We start from the raw sequence: 14,012 nt of genomic DNA on the forward strand, positions 1-14,012 counted from the left end.
ACCAATTAGGAGTAAACCTTGCTAATCAACCAAACCCGAGTCTCAGGAGGTGAGAACCCGGGCGCCTGAAACTAGTCAGATGCCACACACTTCTGTGATGAGAAGGCAACAGTTTATACACAGAGCTGCTGCGAAGAGAGAGGATGAACTGGGAGGCTCCACATCTATTCGGTTTATCAAAGGAAAATACCGTGCCTTTTTCAAGCATGCTTTTTAAAAGTAGTGAAGTAGAAAAAATCTGAGAAGAATTGGTCTCTTGGGAATGTTTTGTGAGGAGCTTAAAATAACAACGTTTCCAGGTGTATCAACATGTGAATGGCGGCCTTTGGGAAAAACCACAGGCCCTGGACTCTGAGATCTCTGCAGAGGTCTACACAGCAGAGAACCTAGAGGTGGTTCCACTGAAGGCGGAGGAGGAAGCGACCCCAAACACCCGTGATTAGAAGAGGGGCGATGAGTCACCAGCAGCCCCCCACCTCCACAGCCCTGGCCACTCTCTTCCCTCACAGGCTGACAAACATTCCTGCCCGTTACCCCCACAGTCCCCAAAAAGAACCACAGTCTATGTAAATCATAGTGACAAGGGGAAAAATGTAATAGAGAAAAAAAGATAAATTGGATTTCAAAGAATTTTGAATTGAATATCAGAGTGCTATCTAGAAAAGAATAAGACAACCCACAGAACGGCAGTATTTTCAAATGATAGCTCTGACAAGGATCCGGGATCCAGAGCATATAGGGAATGTGTGATTATAATAAGTTCAAGGACACAGCACTTCCCATTCCACCCACTTCCGGGCCCCCCCTGAGTTGCACTGGACACACCGGGCAGTGCCAGACCATCTGCACCTCCCGTCTGGGTGGGTCACCAGTGACACAGTCGCTCCCTGACTGTGTCCCCCCCCCACCCCAAACCCATCCCGTGGTTCACCCTCCAGGTCTGCATTGCTGCTGTGGACACCGGAGTGCAGGGTACCATGGGAACGGGGGTCTGCACTGAACTGCCTGCAATGCCCAGGCGCTGGGCTGAGGGCCACCCTCTCTGAAGCCGTAGGAGCCCAGCCCTATTCCATTCTCTAGGCCTATGCTGTCTCACCTGGAAGACGTGAATTGTAATAACCCTACACCAGAAGGCGGGATGAAGAGGGGCAAGTAGGACACGGTGTGCAGATGGTCACTCATCACTCTGTGCCCTGCCGGGTTGGTCCAGCAGGAGAAGACGGCTCGGATGCGAGTCTTCTCACACGGGCACTATCAACAATCTCTTCCCTGCCATCCGCTAAGCACCCCCTCTTTTGAATGGTGTTGTCTATGTAAATGCATTATGTATTCACTGCTTCACGGTTCTGCTCATCTAGACATAAGTAGAATTAGCATTTTAAAAAGTACTAGAGACGGAATCCCCTGGCGGTCCAGGGGTGAGGGCTTGGTACTCTCGCTGATGGGGCCTTGGGCTCAATCCCTGCTTGGGGAACTAGGATCCCGCAAGCCGCCGTGAGCCACAGTCAAAAAGAAAAAAGAAAGTCAGAGAGAAAAAAGATAAACTGGACGTCAAAAACTTTTGAACTGAATGTCAAAGAATGTTATCTAGAAAGGAAAAAGACAACTCAGAATGGCAGGATTTTCAAATCATAGCTCTGACAAGGGTGTGATATTCAGAACACACAGAGAATGCTTAAAACTCAACTCTAAAAAATTCCCAATTTTAAAAATTGGCAAAGGATTTGGACAGACATCTCTCTGAAGAAGACAGACAAACGGCCAACAGCCACCAGAGGAGATGCCCAACATCATCCATCATTAGGAAAATGCAAACCAGAACCAAAATGAGATAGCACCTCACGCCCACCAAAACAGCTGTAATAAAAAAAGACAGACAATAACAAGTGCTGGCGAGGAAGCAGAAGAATGGCGACCATCATACACCGCTGTTGGGGATGTAAAGTGGCCCAGCCACTGGGGTAAATAGTTTGGTAGTTCCTCGTAAGGTCAACTATGCAGTTACCATTGTTACTGTAGCTCAGTCGACTCTTTGGGACCCCATGGCCTGCAGCACACCAGGCTCCCCTGTCCTTCAGTGTCTCCCAGAATTTCCTCAAACTCATGTCCATTGAGTTGGTGATGCCACCCAACCATCTCATCCTCTGCCATCCCCTTCTCCTCCTGCCTTCAATCTTTGCCAATAAGAGGGTCTATTCCAATGAGTTGGCTCTTTATGACCCAGCAATTCCATAATTAGGAATATAACCAAGAAAACCTTATGTTCACACAAAAACATATACACAAATGTTCATAGCAATATTATGCAAGATGGTCAAAAGTGGAAAGTGAAAGTGTTAGTCAATCAGTCGTGTCCAACTCTTTGCGACCCTGTGGGGTGTAGCCCCCCAGGCTCCTCTTTCCATGGGATTCTCCAGCCAAGAATACTGGAGTGGGTTGCCATTTCCTGCTCCAGAGGATCTTCCCGACCCAGGGATTGAACCCAGGTCTCCTCCATTGCAGGCAGATTCTTTGAGCCACTAGGGAAGTCTGCACCAAAAGTAGAGCCAACCCAAATGTCCCTCGACTGGAGAACTAATAGACAAAGTGTGGCCTACCCATACATGGGAGAGGGATGAGGCACTGGTCATGCTGCCACATGGATAAACCCCTGGAGAACTAATAGACAAAGTGTGGCCTACCCATACATGGGAGAGGGATGAGGCACTGGTCATGCTGCCACATGGATAAACCCCTGGAGATCTAATAGACAAAGTGTGGCCTACCCATACACGGGAGAGGGATGAGGCACTGGTCATGCTGCCACATGGATAAACCCCTGGAGAACTAATAGACAAAGTGTGGCCTACCCATACATGGGAGAGGGATGAGGCACTGGTCATGCTGCCACATGGATAAACCCCTGGAGAACTAATAGACAAAGTGTGGCCTACCCATACATGGGAGAGGGATGAGGCACTGGTCATGCTGCCACATGGATAAACCCCTCAAATACTCTGCTGAGTAAAATAAGCCAGCCACGGAAGGCCATGCATTGCACAATTCTACATCTGTGAAACACCCAGAAGAGGCAAATCCGTAGAGACAGGAAGACCATTCGTGGTTGCCAGGGATGTGGGGAGGAAATGGGGGTGACTGCTAACGGGCACAGGGTTTCCTCTGGGGGTGATGGAAATGTTCTGGAATTAATGCTGACGGCCACACAACTTTGTGAATACACTAAATACCACCGAACTGTACATTTTAAAAGGATAAAGTTTATGGTATGTGAATTATATCTCAATCAAAAAAACTGTAAGTGAGCTGAGCGAATATAATTCCATCTATATTAGACATGCTGACTACCATTCAGTTTTGCTGGAGAAGCCCAAGATGTGATATTTGGTTTCTGGAGCCAATACTGACTAATTCTGTGACCATGATCAGCTTATTGAATCTCTCTGTTTTCCGGGGTCTTCGTTTTCAAAATGGGATACTGTAGTCACAGATCATAAAGATCAGACAGATGACGGATGTAGTGAGATCAGCAAATTGGGTCCCCAGGTCAAGTCTGCCTGAGGGTGGGTGGTCTCCACTGACTCCGGAGGGCTCAGAGAGCCAGCACCCACCCGCCATCCCATCCCTCTCACCTCGGGGGTCAGCGCGTTGTTGTCCGAGGTCTGGCTGGACAGCAGGATGTGCGTGAAGCCCTCTTCCTTCCGCACGACAATGTCCCGAAACCGACAGTTGCTTTCGTTCTGGCGGACGCTGTACCTGAGCCTTTTGTCAAAGACGTAGTCCTTCTCAGCTTCCAGCTTCCTCTTCACCGGGCTGTGTAGGTTGAGGCCCCCGTTGGTCAGAGCAGAGCCTTCCAAAATCAGAACACAGAGTGAGACGCTGACCGCAGAACAGCCACACAGGAGCACGGCGGGAGAACACTCAGATTGTCGCGGGAAGGGTTGGATGTGGCTGGGACCTGCGGGCAGCCTCTGTTCTGGGTGGTGAAAGGCTACATCTCCAAACATGGAAGAGCACAGATAGCACTCTCTGTGAAGGGCCCCGTGAGATCCTTGGTTCCCTCTCCCACACATCCACCCTTCAGCAATGACGGATCCAGGAACGGTCCCTAAATAAAACAAACCACAAACCAAAAATACTGCAGCTTTACTCATAATCAAAAACTGGAAGCAACCGATATGCCCCTGAGCTTCCCTTGTGGTTCAGCTGGTAAAGAATCTGCCCACAATGCAGGAGACCTAGGTTTGATCCCTGGGTTGGGAAGATCTCTTGGAGAGGAAAAGGCTACCCACGCCAGTATTCTGGCCTGGAGAATTCCATGGACTATATATGGGGTCACAAAAAGTCAGACACAACTGAGTGACTTTCATTTTCAACTCTGGTTCATTCACACAGTAGAATATTATTTGGCATAAAAAGAAGTCCACTGTCAAGCCACAAAAATACATGAGTGACTCTTTAATGCATATCACTAAGTGAAAGAAGCCAGTCTGAAAAGGCAACACATACTGTATGATTCCAATTATATGACATCTCAGAAAAGGCAAAAGTGTAGAAAAAGTAAACAGATCGTTGGTGGCCAGGGGGTCAGGTGGAGTAAGAGGAGGGCAGAACTGGTGAAATGCAGGGGACTTTTTTAGGGCCATGAAACTACTCTGCAAGATATGATGGCGAATATGAGACACTGAACATTAGCCGAAACCTGCGGAACTTTACAGCATAGACACCTTTGCTGCTGTTGTTCGGTCGTTAAGTCGCATCCGACTCTTTGCGACCCCGTGAACTGCAGCATGCCAGGCTTCCCTGTCCTTCACTATCTCCCGGAGTTTGCTCAGATTCGTGTCCACCCAAGGATGGAACGCAGAATGTGATAAAAAGGACCTAACTGTATGACACGCATATGAAACCACCTCCCTGAAGGAGGACAGGGGAAAGGTCCTGACCAAAGTAATTTTAGGAAGGAGTGGAGTCTGTAAAACTAAAAACAACCTGCATGGAAGCACTGTAGTCCAGTTGATGAAGTTGATTCCTACAGAGGTAAACTGTTGGTATTTAATCACTAGGTCATGTCTGACTCTTGGCCACCCCATGGACTGTAGCCCACAGGCTCCTCTGTCCACAGGATTTCCCAGGCAAGAATACTGGGCTGGTGTGTCACTGCCTTCTGAAGGGGATCTTCCTAACTCAGGGATGGAACCCACAACCTTCTGCACCACAGGCAGATTCTTTACCAATAACCCACCTGGGCTTCCCTGGTGGCTCAGATGGTGAAGAATCTGCCTGCAATGGAGGAGACCTGGGTTTGCCCCCTGAGTTGGGAAGATCCCTGAGAAGGGAATGGCAATCCATTCCAGTATTCTAGCCTGAAGAATCCCACGGACAGAGGAGCCTGGTGGACTACAGTCCATGGAGTAGCAAAAAGTTGGACACAACTGAGCCACTTTCACTTTCACCTGAGAAGCCCGTGGAGGTAAGTGGAGGTAACTAGGAGTTAAGAATTCTGACATCCTACATGCATGCTGGAGTTGAACAATTATGTAAATACATAGCAAGTGGGAGTGCAAGGTTTCTCTGTTTGAGTGGGAGTTTATAGAGAAATAAAGGGAGGGACCTAGAATGATCCATGTGTTGATGGATGAACACTGAAGACATCAGTATGAACTTAACACAGGTACAGATGGTTACATACAGAAATATTTCTAGATAAGCGTCTACGCAGGTTCGTATACACAATGTATTTCCTCGCTCTGTCGGCTGAGAAGGCCCAGAGTCTGGCACCCCAATAGCAGTGGGCACCCCAGGAGTCCAGGTCTTGTTTTCTGATAACCATTCTCAACAAAAGGAACAGGGGCTCTCTGGAGAAATAGGTGATTCCAGGACTGGGGCAGGAAACATGCAAGATAAGCTTGCAGAGACTGAAAGGGAGGGAGTAGTGAAACCAAGACCAAAACAAGGAACAACCTTCACAATGGTGACACATGTCAAAGGTCACAGGCGTCGACTGACGGAGCTCTCAATGGCCAAAGATGCAGGAATTTGAGCAAGTAAAGTATTAAAAGCACATACTGTGTTATAACTGAAAGTAAAAAATAAATATCCATGCGTCTAGACTGATATAATCAAATGACTGGATAAACGGGAGAAAAGAGACATGAATCTGAGCAAACTCCAGGAGATAGTGAAGGACAGGGAAGCCTGGTGTGCTGTAGTCCAGGAGGTCGCAAAGAGTCGGACACGACTTAGTGACTCAACAAGAGACAAATCTTCCATGGAGAAGAATTCCAAATAGTTCAGGTAGATGCTCTGTTCTCAAGGAGGTAAAACATAGCTTCTTTAAGGGTGTGCTTCATACCTTCCAAACGATGTAGAAAGTGGGGGAAGGGGCTTAGTGGGAGAAGAGGAACAGTGGAGAAACCTGACTGGGGCAGATGGAGAAGCCAAAGCCCCGTGATCAAGACCAGCACTGACAGGGATAAGTCATGGCATGGCCTGCACTCCTGGTATAATGTGAGGGAGAAGGCACTGGACCTCTGGGGTCTCCTCTCAAAACCCTACAACCCCAGTCTAATCATGAGAAACACACAGACAAATCCCAGTTGAGGGGCATTCTACAAAATACCTAATCATTGTACTGCAAGAATGTGAAGGTCATCAAAACCCGGGAAAATCGGAGAAATTGTCTCAGGGCAGAGAATCCTAAGGAGACATGACAACGAAAAGGGGTGTGGGATCCTGGATAGGATCGTAGGATAGATGGTAGGATAAGGTCTGGACTTTAGTTGATAATACTGTATGGATTAGCAGTTCATTGATTGTAACACATGGACCAGCTAGTTTAAGATGTCATAAAAACAGGAGAGGCTGACTACAGGGAACACACAGGAACTCTCTGTATTTTCTTTCCAAATTTCCTGGAAATCTAAAACTATTTAGAAAATAAAGTTTCCTTTAAAGAACATATATTAAAATAAAGTTAACTTTTTAAAAAAGAAAACGACACCCCAGGTGATTCTGACATGCAGGTGGGTTTGAGTCCCTAGACCAGTGGTTTTTGCACTTGAGCAGACACCTGGATCCCCTGGAGAAGGTTTGACCAGCCAGCTGGGCGCACCCCAGACTGTTGCCCCTGCCCCAGGGACTGGACTGTGAGAACCAGGCTCAGGACAGCTGTCAAGGTGGACTCAGATTCTTAATGAGCACGGGGGTTGGGGTGGGCCTTGGAATCGCAAGAAGCAAGCCAAAGGCAGAGACCAGGAAAGGCTGCTCTGGAGCCCTCTCCTACCCCACCGAGATGAGCGCCCAGCCCCAAAAGGGCACAGAAGCACCAGCCGCCGTGTCATCAGACAGACTCTGAGAAGCCTCCTCATTTTGTCCCTTTCCATTACCCAAAGCGACAGGGCTTTGTCAAACACCACAATGCAGGTAAACGATTCAATGAACTCCGGAAAGCAAGCGTGAGCATTTAATTAAAAGGCTCGTGGAAAGGGAGCTGTTTCTTCAGGGTCAAGCTCAAAACCTCCAGCTCCTGAGAAATCCTTCCTAATTGGAGCCGGCAGATGCGTGCTGGGGACCTGCTGGCAGAGGTTAGCGCATCATGGAGCTGCTCTCAGCGGCAGCCACCCGGCTCACCCGCGAGAAGTCAGAAGCCGAGGGCTCCGGAACAGCAGTGTTTTCCCTGGGGCTGGGAGAGGTCTGACTTCACCTCTTCTGCCCTGCAACCAAGTCAAGGTGCTGGTTTACTTTTACATCAAGGAGGAGGACCTGAGGGTTACCTTTTCTGAGCAGCTCCGTAAGCTGCCTGTAAATTGCTCAACAGTCCTACAAAACTGCCCTTCTTAGTCCATTTTGCAGATAGGAAAAGTGAGGCGCTTGCAGGAAGCCACAAAGGTTTTAAATGGCAGAGCCAGGATTAGAGGCAACTGCCCCTCCTTCTCTTCATTCATTCAGAATCTAATGAGTTACACCTCCTCTGTGTCAGCCATCACACTAGATATTGGAGGTCCAACAAAAACCAGAGAAATAAGGCCCATGCCCTCCTGGAGCTTGCTTCATGCCCTCCCAGAGGGTGGGAGACAGAAAGAAAACAAAGAGACTAATCATCAAAATAATGATAAATGGGAAAAGATAGGGTGACGTGATAAAGAATACGGGGGGTTCTCGGTGAAGGAGCCCATGGTCTTTCTGTTAAAGCATAAGGGGAAGCGGCCCCTAAGGGACCATCTGACCAAATAATCCATAAAACTATATAAGAAAATAGACCCGTATGTCTATTATCTACCAGGACACAGGGCTCACATCATGAATGCTAACTTGGAGGACACGCCATCTCTGGGCCAAGGCAGGAAGCCTCCGTGAGGGCCTGGATTCACTCACATACAGTAGCGTTAAGTCACCTTTCTGAGCCCCACTCCACCCTCCCACGAGCTGCTCTCAAAGCTGCTACCCTTCTGGGGCACCATGCTTCCAGAGAGACAGGGGAGGCTGGTGGGGAAGGCACCATAGGGGACAGAATACGCCGGAAGCAGGGAAGTCCAGGGCTTTGCGGCCAGACAGCATGGGAATCCCAGCACTGTGTCTGCTCATCGGGAGAAGCTGGAAACCCACGAGCTCTCCACTGGCGTCTCCTTCGCTATAAGCTGGGGTTAGTGGTACCTGTTTTTGAGGGTTGTTCTGTGTAAATTTAATTAAGGAACCGACATGGGATTCGCAAGGGCGTGGCTCATTCTAGGCACTTTCAGAAACGTTAGCTGAAGGATGCCACATCACTCCAAAGCTGAGGAATCAGTTAGTGAGTCGGTGTAGCCCCAGCTCTCCTGCTCCAAGCCCAGGACACAGGTCCAGGGGAGATGGTGTGTTCCAGGGGGAGAGGGACTGACCGCCTGATGAGGCAGAGGCCAGAGTGAAACCCAGGGATGGACCAGGTTTCAAAGCCCACACCCCCCTTCTCAGGCTGGGGGTTCACTACTCCCTCTGCACCCCCCCTTTCCACACATGGAATGGGAGATGCCATCCCTGCCTCCCAGGATGATCAGGCTGGTTTCTTTCCTTCCACTCCCATCAAGCCTTCTCATGCTCCTTCCTTCCAAGTACAAAGGAGTATTTCCCATTAAGAAGGCCCCACAGAATCTCACTCTCACACAGCCCCTCTGCTCCAGACATGCAGAAGTGATGGATACAATGCTGGGCTCCAAACAAGATAATCATCTCTGTGTGTGAGAGGTAGAGCATCAACACAAAGCTCGCCGTGGGGGTTGGCACTGGGAGTGATGGGCAGGAAGGGGACGTGGGGGCAGCAGGACTCATGTCTCCCTCGTGAGGTGGGAGGATGGAGATGGGGGCTGGAAACCATGGGACGGCATGATGTCCTCCATGAAGACAGAACAGCGACAACAAAGCCACGTGCTGCCCACAGCCAAGGCTTTATTGGGACCTCTGGGTCGGTAGAGGGAGAGAGAGGAAGCAAAGAAAGACAAAACCAACTTCCCTCTTGAAATGAGCCTGTCTGCCAAAATTCCAAAACAGGAAGATATCTAATGCTTAGGATTCTAGCTGATAAAATCAACGTTGGTGAAACGAACAGCTCCAAATCAAATCAAATAAATATTATGAGACAATATGACACGGACTTTAAAATAGGAATGCTTAGAATGCTCCAAGTGATAGATGTGAGGGAAACAGTCATTTAAAATAAATTCTCAGACAAAAGCAGACAGAAAGGAAAAGAGCACGGGGTAAGGTAAAGAACTAATTAAAAAGCGAATGACAAAGAGGAAAAAAATAGCAGGCCACGGATAAAAGATCCCCAGACTAAAGAAAATTTAAACACTGAGGACGAAAAGACCAAAATTCCTCCAGGGGGAGAAAAACAGACCGAAGATATGCACAGATAATCCACAAATACTACATAAAACAGCTCTTACATTATAAGAATTCAACTTCGTTCAAAAGAATAATGCAAACTACAATTCAGAATGAAAGAAATGAACATTAAAACTACACTGAGAAACCATTTCTTACCCATTCACTTGGCAAAAGTTTAGCATCTTGACAATATACCCTTCTAGAGAAGATGTGCAGAGAAGGCAATGGCACCCATTCCAGTACTCTTGCCTGGAAAATCCCATGGACGGCAGAGCCTGGTGGGCTGCAGTCCATGGGGTTGCACAGAGTCAGACACGACTGAGCGACTTCCCTTTCACTTTTCACTTTCCTGCATTGGAGAAGGAAATGGCAAGCCACTCCAGTGTTCTTGCCTGGAGAATCCCAGGGACGGGGGAGCCTGGTGGGCTGCCGTCTATGGGGTCGCAGAGTCGGACATGACTGAAGCGACTTAGCAGCAGCAGCATAACTACACACCCAAGCACAGACTGGGGAGATTAAACTATGGTGCATGCACACATGGGATGCTAATGCAACTGTAAAAAGAGTGAAAACTACTTCTAGGAACTAATGAGTGATTTCCAAAGCATGTCTTCAAGTGAAGACAGGCAAGGTATAAAAGTATTTTACCTTTAGTGTAGGAAAGAAGGGGAAATAGATAAATTTGCTTATTTTGCAAAAAGAAACAGAGGAAGGGTAAATCAGAAAATGATTAAATTGGTTACCCACAATGGTTGGCAGAGAGAACAGAGTAGAAGGGATGGAGAAGGAGTATATATAAATAACTGAATCACTTTGCTGTAAACCTAAAACTAATACAACATTGTAAATTAACTATACTTCAATAAAAACAAACAAAACCCACAGAAAATATTACTGGGTAAAGAGGCATGATGTATGCAATCTACACTTAAATGGTTCAGAAAAAGAAAAATAATTTGTATATAATCTGTATAATCATTTGTACATAAATTCTAAGTGTGTATATATGTGTGAGTCTATATAATTACCTATACATGTACATACACACAGATATATACACAAAGAGAGAGCATGGTAAAATGTTCAGTTCAGTTGCTCAGTCATGTCCAACTCTTTGTGACCCCATGAAGTGCAGCACGCCAGGCCTCCCTATCACCAACTCCCAGAATTCACCCAAACCCATGTCCACTGAAAATTAAAATTATATAGTGTATATATATATATATATATATATATATATATATTCTGAAAATAAGAATCAAATTAAAATTCCATACAAGGACTACCTCTAGGGAAGAAATATTTGAAGAAATAATGGTTGAATGTTTTTAAGAACTTAAGAAAAAAGACAAATTCTTACTTTGAAAGAGCACTCAGTATGAAATAGGATAAACAGACAAATAATAATGAAACTGCAGAATGTCCCAGACAAAGAAAAAAATCTTAAAATATAGCACAGAGAGAAAAGAACACATTCTCAAAAAGGAATATCAGATTGATAGTAAAAGCAGTAACAGAGGCCTGAAAAAAAAGAACTTCCATCAAAATGCTGACAGAGAATAACTCTCAGCCAAGAATTTTATACCCAGCTAAAACCACATTTAAAGGACCAGTTAAATGGGCGTTTTTAGATATCCCAAAACTAAAAGAGTTTATCACAGATTCTAAAATTATAAATAGAAACTTAAGCAAATCAAAAAGTTAATTTGTAAGAAGACAAGAAACACAGCTGATGGTTTTCGATATTGAAAAGCAGAGACATTACTTTGCCAACAAAGGTCCATCTAGTCAAGGCTATGGTTTTTCCTGTGGTCATGTATGGATGTGAGAGTTGGACTGTGAAGAAAGCTGAGTGCCAAAGAATTGATGCTTTTGAACTGTGGTGTTGGAGAAGACTCTTGAGAGTCCCTTGGACTGCAAGGAGATCCAACCAGTCCATTCTGAAGGAGATCAGCCCTGGGATTTCTTTGGAGGGAATGATGCTGAAGCTGAAACTCCAATACTTTGGCCACCTCATGAGAAGAGTTGACTCATTGGAAAAGACTCTGATGCTGGGAGGGATTGGGGGCAAGAGGAGAAGGGAATGACAGAGGATGAGATGGCTGGATGGCATCACTGACTCGATGGACGTGAGTCTCAGTGAACTCCGGGAGTTGGTGATGGACAGGGAGGCCTGGCGTGCTGTGATTCATGGGGTCGCAAAGAGTCAGACATGACTGAGTGACTGAACTGAACTGAACTGAAATGTAATTCCTGGCTGCAAAAATAACAAAAACAATTTTTGCTGTTTAACAACACTGAGTGAGTGAACAAAACAAAAACATGAGGCTCCTTGAGAAGTCAAAACCAAGTAAGGCCCTCCTTGCTGCATCAATAGGAGGACAGCATATCTGTTAGAAAAAATGTGTAGTTGAATATGCATGCTAAAATTTAAGAGCACAAGTATAGCCTATGGCTAGCATCCAAATCAGCCCAGAGAGGAAATATATAAAATGTATAAGCTCAATTAGAAAGTACAAAAAGGGCCGTGGATGGGGATGAGAGAGGGAGCAGAGAAACAGAATTACAAAGTGAAAATGCAAAATAAATTAGAAGAAAAGACATAAATGATGTTAACAGTCACATTAATTTGTGAGCAGGTTAGGCTCATATATTAGAAGACAGAGATGATCTGACTGGAGAAAAGAATCCAGAATCCAGATGTGAGGAAGGTTCCCTAAGGACAGACTCTTAAAGACGGAAAAAAAGCATCTCAACTCAGCTAGTGGGAGAAGGAAACCTGTCGGGTCAACTGAGAAATAGTGGAAATAACTCAAAGTGTCAAGAAACGGTGCATAGTTGTCACTGTGCGGCAGGAAGAGGTGTGTCGGGAAATGCATCGCTGTTTGTAACATACACAAAGGCAAACAGAAAGCTGGTATGTGAAAGGTAAGGGAGCAACTGCCCTGAACAGGTGAGGGGTAAGTTTTCAGGGAGGACAGAGGGTAAAGGTCTAGGGGAAGCCACAGAGGACTGGATGGATGAGGGACAGACTGCAGGACACGACTGTGTGCAGCATCAGCCACTCTGGGCAGGGCTCGGCATCCATGTCCACGTTCTCCACCAGGAACATGGCATATCCCAGCCCTGGAGAGCACCGAGCTCCCTCCAGAGAGCAAGAAGGGAAGGAGTTCAGACAGGACACCAGAGGATGCCATCCCCAGGTGAGGGGTGTGTCTTCTATGCTGGCTTCACACTTAACTCTTACTCAGGATCTAGGGCAGCTCTAGAGAGTCCCTTGACAGCAAGAAGATCAAACCAGTCAATCCTAAAGGAGATCAACTCTGAATATTCATTGGAAGGACTGACACTGAAGCTGCAGCTCCAATACTTGCCCACCTGATGTGAAGAGTCGACTCAATGGAAAAGACTGAAGGTAGGAAGAGAAGGTGGAGAAGGCAGTGGCACCCCACTCCAGTACTCCTGCCTGGAAAATCCCATGGATGGAGGAGCCTGGAGGGCTGCAGTCCATGGGGTCACCAAGGGTCAGACATGACTAAGCGACTTCCTTTTCACTTTTCACTTTCATGCACTGGAGAAGGAAATGGCAAGCCACTCCAGTGTTCTTGCCTGGAGAATCCCAGGGACGGGGAGCCTGGTGGGCTGCCGTCTATGGGGTCACACAGAGTCGGACACGACTGAAGTGACTTAGCAGTAGCAAGAGGAGAAGGGATGACAGAGGACAAGATGGTTGGATGGCATCCAACTCAATGGACGTGAGTTTGAGCAAACTCCGAGAGATAGAAAAGGACAGGGAAGTCACGTCCCTCCCTGTGGTCCATGGGATCACAGAGCCAGACACGACTTAGTGACTGAACAACAACAATAAGGGCAGTCCTTTGATTATCTTGGGCAACTGGGCTCAGAGCCACCTACATCTGCCCAGAACAGTCTGAGAGGGCTCCTTCCACGATCAGTCCAGCATCATCCTCAAAGTCCTTTCTCTCGATTGCCCACTGTTAACACAATCATCCTATTTTGTTGAATGCTTATGTGATCCACAGATGCCTGATCCTGTAAGGCATCATTTCATCCACATTTCACAGGTGAGAAAAGAAAATCCCAAGTCATGCCCCTGAGAAGGGCCAGAATACAGTTCAAACTCTGAACATCCT

General features: G+C 46.8%; 1 protein-coding gene across 2 annotated transcripts in view; it reads right to left on the minus strand.

The window, feature by feature from the left end:
• Positions 1–14,012, minus strand: part of CDYL2 (chromodomain Y like 2) — a 170,091-nt gene that overhangs the window by 24,275 nt on the left and 131,804 nt on the right. For both annotated transcript variants that reach the window (XM_061386825.1, XM_061386826.1), the window contains one exon: positions 3,630–3,847. In XM_061386825.1, coding sequence (XP_061242809.1) covers positions 3,630–3,847 — 218 coding nt within the window. The remainder of the gene's footprint in view (positions 1–3,629; positions 3,848–14,012) is intronic.

This window comes from Bos javanicus, chromosome 18 (genome assembly GCF_032452875.1).
Source record: "Bos javanicus breed banteng chromosome 18, ARS-OSU_banteng_1.0, whole genome shotgun sequence".
NCBI classification, from domain to species: domain Eukaryota; kingdom Metazoa; phylum Chordata; class Mammalia; order Artiodactyla; family Bovidae; genus Bos; species Bos javanicus.